Source organism: Eptatretus burgeri, chromosome 9 (genome assembly GCF_056783735.1).
Source record: "Eptatretus burgeri isolate ZD-2024b chromosome 9, Ebu_testis_v1, whole genome shotgun sequence".
In the NCBI taxonomy this organism is placed as follows: domain Eukaryota; kingdom Metazoa; phylum Chordata; class Myxini; order Myxiniformes; family Myxinidae; genus Eptatretus; species Eptatretus burgeri.
The window spans coordinates 26,614,452-26,632,980 of record NC_140969.1 but is presented as its reverse complement, the minus strand read 5'-3'; the positions used below and the strand labels follow the sequence as shown (position 1 = coordinate 26,632,980).

Genomic DNA, 18,529 nt, shown 5'->3' with positions numbered 1-18,529 from the left:
AAATGTTAAGTCTGGCAGAGGTATGCGCTCTACCATGTACCATTCTAGTCAATGTGGCGATAATAAACCCCTTACCCACAACCAAACATACTCGCCCACAAAACGACAAACAATCGGGATCCTTAATTACGAAACCTTATCTGGGCTTAAAGCCTGGTGTTGGCTTAGTGGATAGGGGGGCTGGCTTAGGATGCTCGGGTCCCGAGTTCGAGCCCCATTGGCTGCTGAATTAACACCAGGTGACGTTGACTCAGCCTGTCAGCCTTCCGAGGTCGGCAAAATGAATACCAGTGTACTCGTAAAGGGGCACAGCATCATTGGCACAGCCACGCTTCCAAGAAATGATAGCTACCCGGTAGCCAAGCTGCCATACGCAAGAACAGAACAGATCTGGGCCCACAGACACACCACATGAGATCAACTAGATAGAGTGACAAGCCTGAAATACCACAAGCTGTGTCTGCCGGAACACAGCTGGAGCAGGTGCAGAGTGGCAAAGCAGCAATCACATCCTTAGCAGAGCAGTCCATCCAGACGGCAGCCCAGCGTGAGGTACGAGAGAGGAAACGTGGCTGGCTGTGTGGGGGCGTGACATTGCTCAGATCTTCCGCAGCCTCTCCACTGTTGGTCCCAGGAAATCTGCTGATTTTCCCACTGCTGCAAGTGCTTTTAAGGTCTCTCACTCATGGCATGATGTCCCAGGCTCCCACCCTCTCACTCACCATTGGCCCGAAGGTCTGTTTGATAGGTGGAGGACTGCCCATCTCTTAACGGTCACCCAGGTGGTCCCCTCCCCCTCTCCATGAGCTGGCCGAGGCACCGCTTTGCTACCTAAACGACTAGTTGAAGGCCCACAAAAATATTAAAAAGAGGCAAAGGACATATTACAGAGGGTAGACCATAAAATAAAAGGCTCATAGGGTTGGCGATTTTCAGAGGCAGACACTGGGGAGTGAGGACATCCTCTGTCTAGAGTCTACAAACAGAAGCGACGAATATCTAATATCACAATTAATGACCTCACGCTTACTCCAAGTCATCCATTAAGGAAATAGCTGAACTATACCAAGCAATGTTACCCACCTCGGAGTCATTTCCACAACAGTATGGTACATCAAATCAAATCAAAATGAAATCCACATATGGAACCGATGATCACATGACTCAGGCATTCAAGCTGTTTTAACATTGGAGCGAATGAATATAAACAACCTTTCATTCAGAAATCTCAATCGAGAGTCAATCGACAAACGAGCTTGGTGAAATTGCAATTTAAGATACATCGCCTTCAATCTTGTACAAAGATAAACCTTCAAAACAGGGACGTACCATCTGTGAACTAGGATTTCTGAGCCCCTTTTCTGGTAAAGAGCCACCTTGCTCCCCGTGAGCTTGCTGGATCTCCTTTGCAGACAACCCTCGGCCATAATCCTGATGCACTGCTCTCGTGAAACCGAGGCATGAAAACCTCGATCGCACAGTTCCTGCCACCATTAGTGAGTGAGTTGGGATGAAAAGGTGAAAGAGATGTCCTGCAGAAGCTGACATCTTAACGTGGTAATTTTTCACTCTTCCCTTATCTTGGATACCAGCCCGTGATGACTGTCATGGAAAAAAAAAAATACAGGAAGGGTTACATGTAAAAAGAGACTCTACTTCACCTATCCTGTCTTGGCACATGCAACTACAACTACGACCACCACCATCCATACTGTATTGCTTAACATTCTGGGGTTGCTAAATGAAGATGAAGTTATACACCTTGTGGATTGCATTATATCTGACTATTCTGAATATGGTGAACCTTTCTTGGTGGCATCGCTCCTTTTAGAATGCGATTTATAACACCGAGAACCCAGCATCATGCAAGATGGATGGCCAAGGTATTGTATGCCCTCAAGATCTGAATTTTTAGGAGATATTTAAGCTCATTAGCCAAGAGCAAAGAGGACTCCGTGACATCTGCACTTTTGATGTTCGAGTCCAACTCCGGGCATGGTTCTCTTCTCTGCTCCTCTCAATGACCTTGACTTCGTACAACATCTTGTTAACTATGTTAAGTACGAGAAGGTGAATTCTGCCCTTTCAAAATCTGCTTGTTCTAAATATACTGGAGATCTATGGTATCTCAATGTGAGGAGCTCGTTGGTTTGGCAATCTTTGAACAGCTGTCTCCACAGAGTTCAAACGAGAAATGGTAAAGGCACCAAATAAAAAAGAAGGAATGGATAAACCTCCACAGCATATCCAGCTTGAATATCAAGAAGTCTACAGACGTGTCAATCAAACATTTCGTCACAAAGAGCAAAACGGACTTCAGGTGCCTTGAAATTCCAGCTCATTTTCTGGATTCTGACCGTAAGTCATGGAAGCTCGGCGAAGATTACAGGGAGGCACGACAGACAGTTGCGACACTTGAAGGTGGTAAATGACAATGCTGAAAGGTGCGTGGCCCTTATCGAGGAGTACAATGTCATCATAACAAAGCAAGAAGAAAAGAAACGATTCATCCTTCAAGTTGTGCAAGACCACAGAAGCAGAGTAAGCAACAGAAAAAAAAAAGGAAACTATCAATGTGAAGGTGATTAACCATCCCCAGCCACTGGTACCAGGTCAATGCAATACAGAACTTCAACTTCATTGAGCAACATCTAAGTATGGCCCAAAATGGATGAAAGTTGGCATGCGATGTATTTATCGTTTCTGTAAATTGGAACAAAATTCGGTGATAACTTTTAGAATTTTTTAACTTTCAATTTCACTTACGAATAAGAACCACCCAATTGCTCACGAACCGGTTGGACAGGCCTGACATTCCGGTGATGGCAATTCAAGCAGGAATTTGTTAAGTGCCGATGATAGCTCGCAGAATCTTAGGATCTTTAACATTCAGGACCGACCAACACTGGCAGATGGGTCGGCTGGCTTAACGTCCATCCGAGGGGTCATTTTGTGATTAAACGCCCTCCGTGCAAAGCACTGATCGAAGGTTTATAGGAAGGTTGGGAATCAAACGCAGAATACAACACTCAAAGGCAAGTGCGCAACATCTGCGCCATACTGTCAGAACAGGTGAACCTCTGGAAACAATACCATAAAAAAACATTTATGGTTTCATTTAAAACTAGAGGGGGAGCACTCGGGAGAGTGCAAAACCTCCGCCGCCAATACTGCTGGGTCACTCAAGTGAACCTTATATCTTATTCATTAAATATGATGTCAACAGTGCTGACAGAGTTATAGTTCTTTTCTCCATTTTTTTTAGGGGGTGGGGGGTGGGGCGGTTGGAAATCACTTAAAACATGTAGAAATGCAAAAAAAAAGAAATCAAAATTGTTGAAAAAAAAAGTTGCAAAAATCTTTTTTTCTCTAACAATTTTTTGGAAATTGGAAATCACTTAAAACATGTAGAAATGCAAAAAAAAATTCTTTTAACAATTCTTTTTTGAGGGGGGTAACAATTTGGGGGGGGGGGGGGTTGGAAATCACTTAAAACATGAATAAATGCAAAAAAAAAAAAAAATTCTAACAATTTTTTTTTTGGGGGGGGGGGACCAAGTCCAAAATCTAATGGCATGATCCTTGGACCATACCTAACCCCCCCCACCAAGTTTTGTCGAAATCCGTCGGAGTTTTTCCGTAATACTGTTCACAAACAAACAAACAAACAAACAGACAAACAGACAAACAGAAAGGGGTGAAAACAGTCACCTCCGATCTTCGATGGCGGAGGTTAATGAGAGAGCTGCCGAAGAAACAAGACCACAGAGCTTGCTAAACCACCTGCAGAACACCATTTTAACACTTTTATAGTTGGAACCTACAGGCTTTAAAGTTCAAACCCAGACCAGAAAATGGAGCAGAAAACTTGTTATCGTGTCATTCACGTGATATTGTGTGTTCAGTCGAAAAGCAAAATATCGACATGCCAATGCGTTTTTATTCACACAAACCTCCTCTGTAGACAACGTGCCAAACCAGCGTAAAATTTGGTTTCGAGCTCATCTCTCTCCACGTTCAAGTAACGCTATTGGTGGCACGAGTACCACACCTCGCACCATCTCCGTCAACCTGGATCCTTCCGCAGATAATTCATCATCAGAAGCAGGATTATTTACACTTTCTTATATTCATGCTAATGCAAACGAGGAGCTTCGCAGAACAACCCTTCAAGATTATGCCTGGTGTTGGCTTAATGGTTAGGGTTGCGGGCTTTGGATCAAAGGGTCTTGAGTTCAAATCCCGCTCAGCTGTTGAATTAATACCAGGTGGGGTTGACTCTGCCGCCTGTCATCCTTCCGATGTCGGCAAAATGAGTGCAAGCATGCTGGTATCCTGTGTCAGAGTGGCGACCCATCCAGGATTGTACCCAATAGCCAAGGAGACTGCTTTGGCAGCACCAACGCTCTGCACAGAGTATGGTCCCAATCTCCTCTCCTCCTCCTTCAAGATTGTGTGCACTCAATTACACAAAGGGGAAGAAAATATGACAAAGTGATAATGGAACGAACATTGAAATTTTCATTCCACAATTTAAATACCTGTGGAATAAACTGAAAAAGGAACAGATTTGTCTCCCTGTACTTTCGCAATCTCTCTGACCCTCTGAAATCCTCTTTATCCATTTGCTGATGACTCCACCCTCTGCGATGACATCCCTCATCCTTCAGGTAGGCAGGCTGCAGCCTCTTCCCTCTCTTCAGACCTTGAAAAATCACAAGCTGGTCAAACACTTGGAATATGTCTTTCAATCCCGACAAATCTCACACCTTCACCATCTCGCTTCTAAAGGACCGTCCGGCAAACCCTCCTACTGTATCTACTTTCTTAACAATCGGCTTGAGGAGGTTCAGTTATTCAAACTCCTGGGTCTCACTATCAGCCATGATCTTTCTTGGGCAAACCACATTTCAAAAGTTGTCCTCCAAAGGCCAGCTACTGACTGGGCATCCTCAGTCCTTCCTTGGCACACCTGAACTCTTATCCACATACAAGGCCTTCATCCACAACTTGATGGAGTACTGCATTCCCTTCTGGGCTGGCTCCCCTGTCTCACACATTGCTCAACTTCACGCCATGGAAACCAAGGCCTTTAAGATTATTGGAATCTCCTGCAATGAAGCAGAGTCTTTGGATCGATCACTTCACCATCGCAGACAAGTTGGTGGCCTCTTTGCCTTCGACCACCTCCTTTCTGGTCTTGCATCCTCTGCTCTTTTGATGCTTTGTCCCCCCCCCCCCAGGTTTCTGCAGGGCACACATGGTGCACTATCAACCCCTTCTAGTGAAACTACCTAAATCCAGGACCACTGCTCACTTCCACTCATTTGTTCCTCTTTTTCCCCACCTGTGGAACCAACTTCCACATCCTCTTCAATTTCATTCTTCCCTCCAAGTCTTCAAGATGGCTGTTCACCTCAGATCATCCCCTAACCAAAACCATGATCTTTTCCACACTCGTTAACCACTCCCACATCCAAGCCCACAACCTTCAAAATTTCCAGTTTTTACCTGCAAGATGTTGCAGGTCTACAAGAGCTCCACATTGCTGTTGCTGTTGTTGGGGTTCGTGGTGCAGGTCGATTTTTGAAATGTGCCCCCATTCGTCAGACAACTGCCGGACCACACGCACATTGGTCGCTTTGCTCCACTCACCATGACACCCAGACAAAATGACAACCACCGGGCCACCAGGCCACCAGGACCGCCAAGAGCCAGAATGGGCACCGGAGCAATACTCAGTGAAGGGCTCCCTTCATCCGGGCCACCTTAAATTTTATTTAATTAAACATCCTGTACAGAGGTTTTACATTTCATCGTCAGAGACACATTTGAGGGAAATTGCGGTGTTATTCACCTATTCCTACATGCGGATTTGTTTCACCCATTTCATCCGGAGATAGCGGTACATAGTTTTTGAACAGCCCCATGTTAGGGATAAACAATCTGTGACCGTGTGACGAATCAGCTCGTTCTGATATAACCATGGCGGAGGTTGACATGGATAAGAGAGGCTAAGTTAATCTTTTAATTGCGCAGTAAATGTGTTTCCCAATCGTGCTGTTCATCTTTTAAGAGTGCTTGAAATGCGCATTTCCCAATCGGCCATTTACCGGATTTTGCCGCAAGTTGTGACCACAGTCAGGTCACTCTTGTTCTTTCATGAATGTTTGCTTCCATATCCATCTTGTTCACTCTACGCGTCCTCACCTACCCCTCGTTACTCCCCACGTCCCTGATAGTAGAGGATCCAGACCTCAAAAATAATGATTGAATGAAACATCACTCAGTATTTTGCAGACCTCAATTTTTTTGACAGATGGATGTCTCTAGTAATATGATTAAGATGTCTACCTAGCCAAAGATCTTGTGAAATTTAGTTATTGGGCAAAAGGTGATCCCATGTGTGTCATGATTGAGCAAAAAAATGCCATATTGACAAAAATTACATTTTTCCTTGTACAATCATCAAAATCAAGATTATGTAACATTATTTATTCAAGTATCCATAGCATATGTGCATGGCTCACAAAGTGGGTACACATACTATTACACAAAGGGCAAAAAAAAACAGTTTAGGGAAACATGACATGCAACCCATTATGTTAATCTGCATGTATTCAAATAGCTAAATCTAAATTTTTAGACCTGCAGCACGTCCGGTTTTAAAGTTACCACTGAATATATACAACACTGTAAATTTTTGTTGTTGTTCGTCTTTCGGCTGCTCCCGTTAGGGATCGCCACAGCGGATCATCCCTTATGATCCGCAAACTGATTTGGCACATGTTTTACGCCGGATGCCCTTCCTGATGCAACCCTGGTCGCCTCTTACGACACAGGGATAAGGATTGGGTTTCACCATGATTCCGGGCTGCCCTACACCCTCTCATAGCGTGGCCCAGCACAGAGCTCCCGTCATCAAGCGATCCTCCAACCCAAGCCTCCGAGTAGCCGGATTACAGGCGCACGCCAGTACGCCCGGTTATATACAACACTGTAAATACACGTTCGAATCTCGAGCTTGGCGTCAGCGTTATGTACGGAATCAGATGAAAAAAACAACATTTACAAATATTATATTTTGGGATAAGAAACAGATAATTTTTACTCTGCCTTTTAAAACAGGCTCAATATGTGACAGGAAAAAGAAAGAAACAACACATTTTGAGAGAGTCCGATGTGATAAGTTACGAAGAAAACACAGACGAGTTCAGTAGCAAAGAAAGCCACACTTGAAAGCGAAAAATAACGTTAAAATCGAATCTATTTCTTTCGAACTTTTGAAAATAATCACTTTAAACATGAAAAGAAAAACATAATTCTAACCTCTTGGATCCTCACGAAGCACCAAAAAATTCTAGCGTTGGTTAAAATGAAGAATTATCAGACAAATACGAGTCACCTCGTTCGGCTCGGCGTCCTCACGCTGGATTCGTACGTTACGGCTCTCGCAAAGACCCGGACACGAAGACAAACACTGCGCTCGACGGCGAATGGAAATGTGCTGACACACTTGCAAGTGCCTATTATATCCATCAATCGGGGAAGTTTGCAAGACGGCAAGGTTTTCTAATGCTAGCGTTATTTGCGTCCGATGCGAGATGATGATTCGTACATAACGGGACTGACACGAAAATCAAGACGCGATTACTTGCGGTCCGAATTTTATATTTCTGATCACAATTTTGATCTATATTTTTCTGCCGTTAGACTCTGTCATATTTCCAAGAAATTAAGGGAGATTTGGAATAAAAATCATAAGAAACATTATCAACACTGGACTCCATATTTTATCTCGATGCAGTGGACACGAAGCGTTATGTACGAATCCATTATTTCATCAGATAGGGTAGATGCCAGAAAACCCGAATAGGGAGACAGAACATCATCAAAACATAAAAGAGACACCAAAGTTCACATTCTGAGTCACCACACTCAAAATAACTGTCACATAAGAAACGTACAGTAAAATAAAAATTTTACCAATCAAACTAACATTTCTAAAGTTACAATACCCATATTCTGTTGCTTTAATTCATCTTTAATAAAACAGGGAAATGGAGAGTATGATATTGCCGGTTTCTACAGGTTCCCCAAGATGTCCACTTCCATTTCTGACCATTGATGGTTTGTCTAAGTACCTCATATTAGTTTTATGTGGAATTTCCCACAAACATACCACAGCATACCCACTTTGTGAGCCATGCACATATGTAAACGAGAAGCGCACTCGGAAGAGCGTGTACCTCCGCCACGCAATGCCTGATCCACGAGAATATATTGGGCCCATTACATTTTTGAAATTTCATGCTGTACAGTACTATATCGTTGTTGGTCCGATCTCTCAATGGTGAAGAATGACTTTAAAAATTAAATAACTCTCGTATCCAGATCCGGATTCTGATCTTCACCAAAATCGAATCAATTTGTCCTTGTCACACACTCAACTTGTCCACCAAGTTTCGTCTGAATCCGTCCACAACCTTTTTGAGATATCCTACACACAAACAGACAAACAAACAGACAAGCCAGTAGGTGGACATGGGTAGTCGACTACACAATAGAACCTGACGCGATGGGCCCGTTCTATGGGGAATGACCTGAGGATTAAGCACAAGAAAATTCATGATTCTAGCTTCAAGGGTTAATGCTGCAGATTGTTTTGTCGTTAAAATACCCCCACATTTAGAGGTTTTTCGGCCGTTCCTAAGCAACGGAGGGGTCCATCGCAACGGTTCTTTCTCACACATAACTAGGACATACCATACCAGTTTCATGTATATCCGACTCATAGTCGCTGAGATATAACAAACTTAGTTTTTTTTATTGTTTTCGACCAGGGTTCATTCAAAGTCTATCTTCTCCGACAGTTTTCATCGGATCCGACTGGAAATTTTTGACAATATGGCTGAATGTACTGCCCACAGTCGCTCATGGCCCGATTTTTGATTTTCGAAAAAATAATTTTTTTTATGATTTTTCAAAAATTTCAAAGTCCCGTTGCTAGGCAATGGTGGTGTCCATAGCAACGGTTCTCATTTGCACACAACTAGGTCATGGTATGAACCTACCAACCAAGTTTCATCGAAATCGCCATCGTATTAACGGAGCACTGGACCGAACAGAGGGACAGACAGACAGACAGACAGACAAACATATCGAGGGAAATACTGATAATAAGGGTAGAACAAATTTCCCCAAAAAATTTTTTTGAAAAATTTTTTTTTTTCCACATCGACTACCCAACATCGAGGGAAATACTGATAATAAGGGAAGAAAAAAAATCTCAAAAATTTTTTTTCGATTTTTTTTTTTTTTTTCGACTCGATCGACTACCCAACAGAATAATAGCAAGACGTCATACAAAGCACGATACTTGCAAAATCCATAAAACAAATTTGACCTCAAAAATAATTGGTGGTTGAATTCAATGACCAAATATGCAGCAACTCTTCAAATTTCAAGTCACTCGGATGAAAATTGAGCATTTTAGAAATACCGCCTTTGTTGTTAACCTTTTGACCTCACAAACAATAGGCTTCTTCCTTATGACAAACTCTACCATGTGGTGAAGTTTTGTGAAGATCGTTTTATAATTGTGACCTGTAGGCGATAAACAGACAAACAAACAGAATAACAAAATCGACGAACCAATATACTTGAAAAATCGTCAATTTTGCAAATAACAACTAAACAGAGAGTGGTGAAAACATAACGTCCTTCACCTTCGGTGGCGGATGTTACAATACCCACAAAGTTTATAAATTTTGCGAAAATGAAGAAAAATCAACAATAATTGTTAAAAAAAACAAAAAACAAAAAAAACATTATTTTACTTCGATTTTAGTATTTGTATCGCACATTGTCCACAACTCAGGTCCAACTCAACATATAGTTGATATAACAATATAATTGATATTGAATCACCTCTGAAGACCCCTGCATAGATTACAACAAACATACAGTAGTGTAGCTAAACCGGAGACCTCATTAGTGCAGTGTATCAACCGTCCCCTCGATTTGAATTATTGTCCGGATACAAATTCTCGTGATTTCGTGCATACGTGTCCCTACGACTCATTTGACATTTATCTTTATAAATCGCAGAACAACTTACACACATTAATTTAAAATTAAACATCATACAGCAAATTAACATGATTAATACAGTCTATCTGTTTGGAATTTTGTATATTTGTCTTTCTACAAGCTGAGTTTGGCCAACTAGCAACAATTCTTCAAAATCTAAGAACACCAAATCATGATGCCACTATCATAGTCTTGCAAATTCTCCAACCTGGCACACATATTGATAATGGCAGCACACTTGCAGGTAACCATACCCTTTACATTAGCTTTTGCGCATTAACAACTCTGAAGGCATCTGCTCTTTACACAATGATAGTACTTGCTCTGTTTTGCAAATGGTGGCTTTGATTCTTTGTCCATTATAATTGGCACCCGTGTACCATCCAAATTAACTCGGACAAAGGACAAAGCCTGAGTGTTGGATAAGACTCACGCGCTCTTTTACTGACTGCCATTTGGTGCAATCCTCATAGCATATGGAAGTGGAGGGCACCTTCCGTCGGTGGTAGACTGCGTGGATCGTCCTTCCTTGTGGCAAACGTGTGTTCGTAATTCATTCAAATTACCTTCAAAATCGTGCATATTGTAAAACCTCTCGAAGAAAACCTTCGCTGCATTTTGGACTTCTGTACTGACATCTTAATCGCTGTTTGGTTCACCATACTGTGCCAAAACTTGCAAGACAGCAACATTCTCATTCTCAAGGGCTAATTTCATTGCACATTTCGAGCTGCTCACAGTATCACAACCACTCAAAATGTGTGCACTTCGCAGGACTGATGTGACTAAAGATGAATCAGCCTTGCACACACTCACTAGATCAGCAGCAATTTTGTGACAAGGCAAATACACACATGACTTGTCAAACCGCAGCTCGTCGATGAAAGGAATGCGCATATTGTAGTACAAGGCCATCAGTAGCACAGCTGTATCTGTGGCCTGAACAACAACCCTCTGATATCCATAAACGCGCACACAGAGTGCAACATGTGTGAAGATGCGGCGATCAGCGTCTTCATGAGCTTCGCATGACAACCCAGGAAGCTCCGATGGGTCATTTGACGTCAACGGAACAGTTTTACGATGATCTAATAAACACACCCCCTGGTATCTGCCTCATTCGTGTTGGTAATGCAGCATGATGCTTGATCCATGACTCTCCAAGGAAGTTAAGAAGGCCTTCCTTGTTTAATGGGTTGTTGATAAACTTTTGTTGAGGTCAACAACATATCTGCCAAAAACGAAATTGATACAGTCACAACTAGAAGGGTACTCGGTATAGCGCATACCTCCACCACGCAATGCCTGATCCACAACAACATATCGGGCCCAATACATTTTTGAGATATCGTGAGATTATATATATATATATATATATATATATATATATATATATATATATATATATATATATATATATATATATATATATATTGTTGCGGTTGTGGAAATTCGCAAACCACCATTCAGGTCCCGTATGTGAGATATCTCTGTAAGTATATGTGTAGTTAGCCCAAACCCGTTGTTTAGAGGGAATAAATGTGATTCATTCGGGCTGCGACCCTTTGAGATAGCCGTTTTTCTGTTCCATCTTTATTTTGAACCAACCACGTCTCAACCGCCATCACACAACAACCACCAACCACAACGCCGCTTCACAACAACAACAACGCCAACAGCCACGATCTTTACCTTCACAACTCGCTCCCGCAAACATCGCATCACCGCCATTCCAAACGGCACCAGGGCCATAAACCACCACCATAAACCCTCCACCACCTTCACCTCTCTCCTGCGGCAATTCCCGCACCACCTGTGAGCACCAAGCGTCGGGCTGTCCTGGGCTCTTACGGGACACGCGCCGAGCCGCGAGTGCAAAATGCGGCCTTTCCGAGGAGAATTCGGATCAGGAATGCTACACGCCCACTTCTGATCCGTCCAATCAGCAAGCGCGGGGCGGTTTGGCCCCGCCTCCAGGCGCGTCGGTGTAGAATCGAGATATGCAAATTCTAGGATCAGGGGAGATTCACACCCCTTTTTCTCCGTCCAATGGGCGAGCGTGGGTCCACCCCCGAGCTCGTTCTGATCCAGAAATTTGCATATGGGTTCTCCTGCTGGCCTATAAAGCGCCGAGCGCAAGGCGAATCTGAGCAGAGTCGGTTAGAGCAGAGTCGGTTAAGGCAGAGTCGGTTAAGGCAGAGTCGGCCTTGGAAGAGCGGAGAGTGGCAGAAGAGCGGAGAGAGTTTTGGGCAGAGGCAGTTTGGAGCGCGGAGTGGAGTCGGGAGGCGAGGGCGTCCCAGTGGTTTTCGGCAGTCGGCTGAGGAGAATTGGGGGAAGAGACCGAGGAGTTCGGGTCCGAGGCAAGGAAGACGGCGGTCGGCGACGAGGTCGCGGTGGAATCGCTCGTCACGGGACCCAAGCAAGACAGCTATACTCCTTCCCCAGAGCATCAACAATTCCCCCCCCCCTTTTTCCCCCGCGCTGAGATAGTGCGAAAAGGGGGCCCCGTTCCCACCCCACTCCAAGCAATGCCAACGAAAACCCGCGAAGGAGCACGAAGTCGGGGCACTGCCGAGCTGCCACATTTGCGGCTCATCACAAAGACACGGGTAGGACCCACCCGGTCTTGCGGACCTGACCGCTCTTTCAGGTCCCGCACAAATATTGGCCCACAGGCCCCGTCTGCCCCCTTGTCTTTGAGGGTGGCCCTTTTCTTTTGTTTCTGTGTAAACGTGTGTGTGTGGCGCCAGTCTGGTGAAGTAAAACTGTTAAGTGTAGCCGTGTGTTGGTCTTATTCGGTAGTATCTCGCGTCATTGTTTCTTTTGTTACATCTGCTTTTTGTGCATAATTGTTTTAATTGTATATGTGTGCTTTCCGTGTGCCGCGGAATAAATGTGCATCATGTTGAACTGTTTTCCCGTTTCGCTTCGTCTTTTCTTTAATTGAATCTCCATCTTGCTTCACATAAAGGGTTGGTAGTGGGCTTAATACGCCCGATAATTAATCGGAACCGTCGAGGCCGACGATAACACCACTCGGTTATCCCGATAGTACGGAACGGATCGCTTAAGCGGCCCGTGTCCGGAGTCGACCTGCGGTGAGGTGCGATCGCCCGGTCTACCCTCCGCGTGGGTACTTAGGTCGGTCGAGTTTGGCGAACAACCCTTCCCAAGCGGGTGGCCGATTGGCACGATCGTGGTGAGGCCGAAAGGCCCACCCGTGACTAGCGCCCGGCGTTAGTCTGAGAGGGTCACGCCAGAATTGTCCGTCCGGTGGGCGACGTGCCGCGTTTCGAGTCACGTGGCCGTTCGCACGCTGGCGGGCGCGAATTCACAACAATATATATATATATATATATATATATATATATATATATATACATACATATATACATACATATATACATACATACATACATACATATATACATACATACATACATATATATATATATATATATATATATACATATATATATATATATACATACATATATATATATATATATATATATATATATATATATATATATATATCGGTTTGGCCCTATATCTCAATGGTGAAGAATCACTGAAATTTTTTATCAAATCTGCATCCGGAATCGGATCGTCACCAAAACTGAATCGATTCTTCCTTGTCACACACCCAACGTGCCCACCAAGTTTGATTTGAATCAGTCCATAACTTTTTGAGATATCGTGCACACAAACAGACAGACGGGGCAAAAACACAAGCTCCTTCACCTTCGGTGGCGGAAGTAACTAACTGGCATCGAAGCAAGTATTTTCTCTAAATACTTCTTCCAGAGTTCACCAAGCATTATGCAGCCAAGGTGTTGATATCGTGGAACAAATTCCATTGCGTCGATGACGAGCACCATTCGAAGATCCGAGGGAGTAGGAAGGGTTATTTTCTTCTACCCATGAATCACCAAGGTGATTCCTTCAGGCAATTACGCATTCAGCTTTGTTTCCTTTGCACATGATGTAACCTTGCATGGAATCTTGATCAGGTTCAAACAAAGATGATGTTCCAATGACAAATGACAGAAATAAACGCATCTTAAATGTAGACTTCCACAGATGTTCTGAACAAATAAACCAAAGTGAAGGTCAAGAACATAAGCGCATTGTTCTATTTTATCCACTCTGGTGTAACTTGTTGGAAGGATTCACTGTAACAGACGGTTATTCAGCAAAACAGTCATCGTGATTTCAATGAGTACACCAATCAGCAAATGTAGAACAAAATCAGCAATTTTAAATCAAATAGGGTTATGGTTCATATACTGTATTCATGGAGTCTCAAGTTCATCTTTTGTGTTGTAATCCATGCAGGGGTCATCAGAGGTAATTTTCATATAAATTACATTGTTATAACATGTATATATGTTCAGTTGGTACCTGAGTTATGGACAATAATGTGTGATACTAAAACTGAAACACACATCCACAAACACACATTTTAAGGCCATTTTCCCCTGCTAGAGCAAGGGTTAGCCTTGCAGGCCCTATGATAATCATGGTTCCCTTTTTGAGGCAATGTTTTTTATGGCTGGATGCCCTTCGTGACGCCAACCGTTGAGTCACCTCTTACGACGCGCAGGGATACGGTGTCCCCATTCTAAGCAGGGCACACACCGGGACCAGTACACTGGTACTCATTCTGCTGACCTCGGAAGCATGACAGGCTGAGTCGACACCACCTGGTGTGAATTCAGCGGAAAACGGGGCTCGAACTCAGGACCCTCGGATCCCAAGCCGCCACCCTCACCACTTAACACTAAAACTGAAATTGAAGTAAAATAATGTATTTTTTTTAACAATTTTTGTTGATTTTTCTTTATGTTCTCAAAATTAATAAACTTTGTGGGCATTGATGAGATATATATATATATATATATATATATATATATATATATATATATATATATATATATATATATATATATATATATATATATATATATATATATATATACGATGGATAGTTGAATTAATGTATGTATATATAAATAAATACTCTTGATTTTGATGATTGTACAAGGAAAAAATGTAATTTTTGGTCAATATCGTATTTTTTGGGGCTCAATCACAACACACATGGGATCACCTATTGCCCAATAACTAAATTTCAGAAGATATTTGGACTGAGCAGACATCTTAATAAATATTACTGGAGACATCCATCTATCAAAAAATAAGGTGTGCAAATTATATTGAGTGGTGTTTCGTTGAACAACAAATAGCAGCCTTTTTCAGGTCTGGACCCCCTACCATTGTCCTCCAGCCTTGATGTTGGTATTCCCCCAATCCCCCAACCCCCAACTCTCTCCTGACATGCAGATTCGTTCATCGACCTTGTATACTAACAAAAAACACCTTCACTCGTGAAAATCCGGCTTCAAACTCATGAAAACACTCATGTGGGGGTCATCCTGGGTGGTTTGCCATTGCCTTCCAGGCAGTAGGTAGGGCAGGAATTTGGTCAGGGTGCCGGCGATAGCTCGCCTTCCGTTTCCGAAGGACATCATGGGATCTTTAACGTACACCAAGTAATGTCATCAGATGGGAACGTCGGTTTAACGTCTATCCGAGGGACACATTGACGGATCGCCCGCTCTACCTGCGAAACACCAGGATGATAGGTTTATAGTGTGGCTTGGGATTGGAACCCCGTCGAGACGGCTCAGAAACGAGTGAGGGTACATATTGGCTGTACCGGCAGCCGAGTGGCAAATAATACACTTTTATCACTTTGCGAAATACACACCATAAAGCTCACCTGCTTTTTCAAAACCCGACGGGGTGATTTAAACTGTTCGAGGACACGTGACACGAGGTGGAAAAAAGATGAGAGGGCTCTGCGTCCTAAAAATAACAACAACAGCAACGGGATGTTGGGCTGTGTTGTTGTTGTTTTTATTTTTTTTTAAGTAGAAAACACCTCAGTGGGTCGTTCTTCCACCAACTGTGTACGAAAGAGAAATAGAAATAAATAAATAATAAAAACTCGCCTCACGCATGACGTCATTGTTGTGTAGATTGTTTTTTTATAGACGGCAAAAAACAATATTGTTTGTCTTTTATACTTGCTATTCTCTTTTAACAGATCTCGCCATTCACAAGGTCGAAGGCCACTCCCTTTTAGATGAGGATTTCTATGTTAAAAAGAAACCGCAGTTTCTCTCAGATACAACAATGGCAGAGCGTTGCGAGTGACGTCACGAAAGGTCTCTTCCAGCCTGCCGGAAACCGAGATCTGGCTCTGTGAGGGGGCTGCGCCGTACCCGGGCCACGTGGAAAATCACCACAACTTAACATTTGCCATTGTATCCATTACAATAGTAACAATACTGCTTTTGATTATTGTTTTTTTTTAATAAATATGCAAAAAGAACACATTTTCCTATTATTCTTTTCCACATATTAAACTTCCAAGTTCTGCCGCTTCTCGGGATAATACTTTGTAAAAACAACATTTTTCTTAAGCCCTTTTACTGGAAAGAAGAATGTGCTGGATTGATTGTCAAAAATAAGAAGGTCAAACGGCGTTGCGAGGGAGCAGGGCAGGAGACGATGACGTCACGCTTCCCGTGCCAAGACATATTCCCTCTTCCCATAATCCTCCGCGAGACGGGAGGCAGCGCCCCGGCGGATTACTCACAGGAGAGCTTCCGCGGTCCATGGGGCTGTTCGCGATCGCACTATTCTGTGGAGGCCTCTGTGTGTGTTTGTGTGTTTAACGATCTGAGGTAACGTGGAGTGTGGTTTGTGTGCTGAGGGGGCTCATGGAGAAGTTCATTATGATTAACACGGAGGTTTTATTGTTGTATCTTGGAAGTTTATTCGTTAGCTTTTGTGTAAAGTTATTGCATTCGACACGGGCGTCTCGAAAGGAAAAGACCGAGAGGAAAGGCCATGTTGACAGGTCGCTTTGATTTGACTGTAATATTGTTTTTAGGAGGTGAACGATGAACTGATTAATGTGTCTAAGGAAACGACCTTCTGGAATAATCTTGGCTTTTCCCTTTGTACGAGGTTTTCAGGAAATGAGTCCCGAACCTTGATTGCTGATGTGAGGGGAACGAAGTTCAATAAAAAAAACCTGAACTTTGTATCCGAAACCTCAATCTCTCGCTCCCGTCACCCTGACCCCTCGCTCCCGTCACCCTGACCCCTCGCTCCCGTCACCCTGACCCCTCGCTCCCGTCACCCTGACCCCTCGCTCCCGTCACCCTGACCCCTCGCTCCCGTCACCCTGACCCCTCGCTCCCGTCACCCTGACCCCTCGCTCCCGTCACCCTGACCCCTCGCTCCCGTCACCCTGACCCCTCGCTCCCGTCACCCTGACCCCTCGCTCCCGTCACCCTGACCCCTCGCTCCCGTCACCCTGACCCCTCGCTCCCGTCACCCTGACCCCTCGCTCCCGTCGCCCCGACCCCTCGCTCCCGTCGCCCCGACCCCTCGCTCCCGTCGCCCCGACCCCTCGCTCCCGTCGCCCCGACCCCTCGCTCCCGTCGCCCCGACCCCTCGCTCCCGTCGCCCCGACCCCTCGCTCCCGTCGCCCCGACCCCTCGCTCCCGTCGCCCCGACCCCTCGCTCCCGTCGCCCCGACCCCTCGCTCCCGTCGCCCCGACCCCTCGCTCCCGTCGCCCCGACCCCTCGCTCCCGTCGCCCCGACCCCTCGCTCCCGTCGCCCCGACCCCTCGCTCCCGTCGCCCCGACCCCTCGCTCCCGTCGCCCCGACCCCTCGCTCCCGTCGCCCCGACCCCTCGCTCCCGTCGCCCCGACCCCTCGCTCCCGTCGCCCCGACCCCTCGCTCCCGTCGCCCCGACGCCTCGCTCCCGTCACCCCGACGCCTCGCACCCGTCACCCCAATGCCATGGTCCTTTACCCGCCGACGATTACCCACCAACCCCTACTCCTCAGACAATGCTGAAAACCCCAATGCCTCACCAAACTATAACTGCTGACCTGTTAAAACTGACACCCAAGTGCACGTTTACGGACTGTGTTCATCGTCTGGTTCATCCGCCTGTTGGTCGTTCGTCCATGAACGCGTGTTTTCTAATCCCAGAGTTGAAGGAAAATCCGAATTTGAAACGTTTTTTTACACGTTTTATCTCTTGAAAGATGTAATCCACAAAATTATAATCTGAGATCAGTTGTGCGGGTTCTTCCAGCGTCATTGTTTGTTGTTGCCAATGTTTGGGTTTTTATTTATTTATTATTGTATCGTTTATTGCTCCACAAAGATTTTCTTGTGTTCCATTTATTGAAACAAAGATCTTTGATCTTCTTGCAGGCTGTAAAAGTCAGTAAGTTACTGACTAAAGATGCTGGATATGTGTGAAGACCATTGACCAACGATGAAGAAGAAAGCCATTTTTGAAAAGTGAGAGATCTTGAAATGAAGGAATGAAAGTTTTATTTG

General features: G+C 44.4%; 2 protein-coding genes and 1 pseudogene across 7 annotated transcripts in view; 1 reads left to right on the top strand and 2 right to left on the bottom strand.

Moving 5' to 3' along the window:
- The window catches only part of COQ8B (coenzyme Q8B), a 49,669-nt gene extending 33,331 nt beyond the window's left edge, over positions 1–16,338 (bottom strand). Inside the window, exons 1-3 of one of the 5 annotated variants that reach the window (XM_085894453.1) lie at positions 16,185–16,338; positions 15,878–16,063; positions 1,330–1,602 (exon numbers count right to left, since the gene is read on the bottom strand). In XM_085894453.1, the coding sequence (XP_085750579.1) occupies positions 1,330–1,548 (219 nt within the window). In that variant the 5' untranslated portion in view covers positions 1,549–1,602; positions 15,878–16,063; positions 16,185–16,338. Of the gene's footprint in view, positions 1–1,329; positions 1,603–5,511; positions 5,534–10,946; positions 11,139–15,877; positions 16,064–16,184 lie in introns of those variants that run through there. The other 4 variants (XM_085894449.1, XM_085894452.1, XM_085894450.1 and 1 more) reach the window with 4 other exon arrangements.
- On the bottom strand, positions 6,846–6,986 carry LOC147019764 (signal recognition particle RNA; annotated as a pseudogene).
- A 315-nt stretch (positions 16,339–16,653) lies between the features above and the next one.
- LOC147019762 (inositol-trisphosphate 3-kinase B-like) overlaps positions 16,654–18,529 on the top strand; it is a 56,958-nt gene continuing 55,082 nt past the window's right edge. For both annotated transcript variants that reach the window (XM_085894444.1, XM_085894445.1), the window contains exons 1-2: positions 16,654–16,847; positions 18,401–18,529. The exon at positions 18,401–18,529 is cut by the window's right edge and continues 600 nt beyond it. The gene's annotated coding sequence lies outside the window, so the exon portion shown is untranslated. The remainder of the gene's footprint in view (positions 16,848–18,400) is intronic.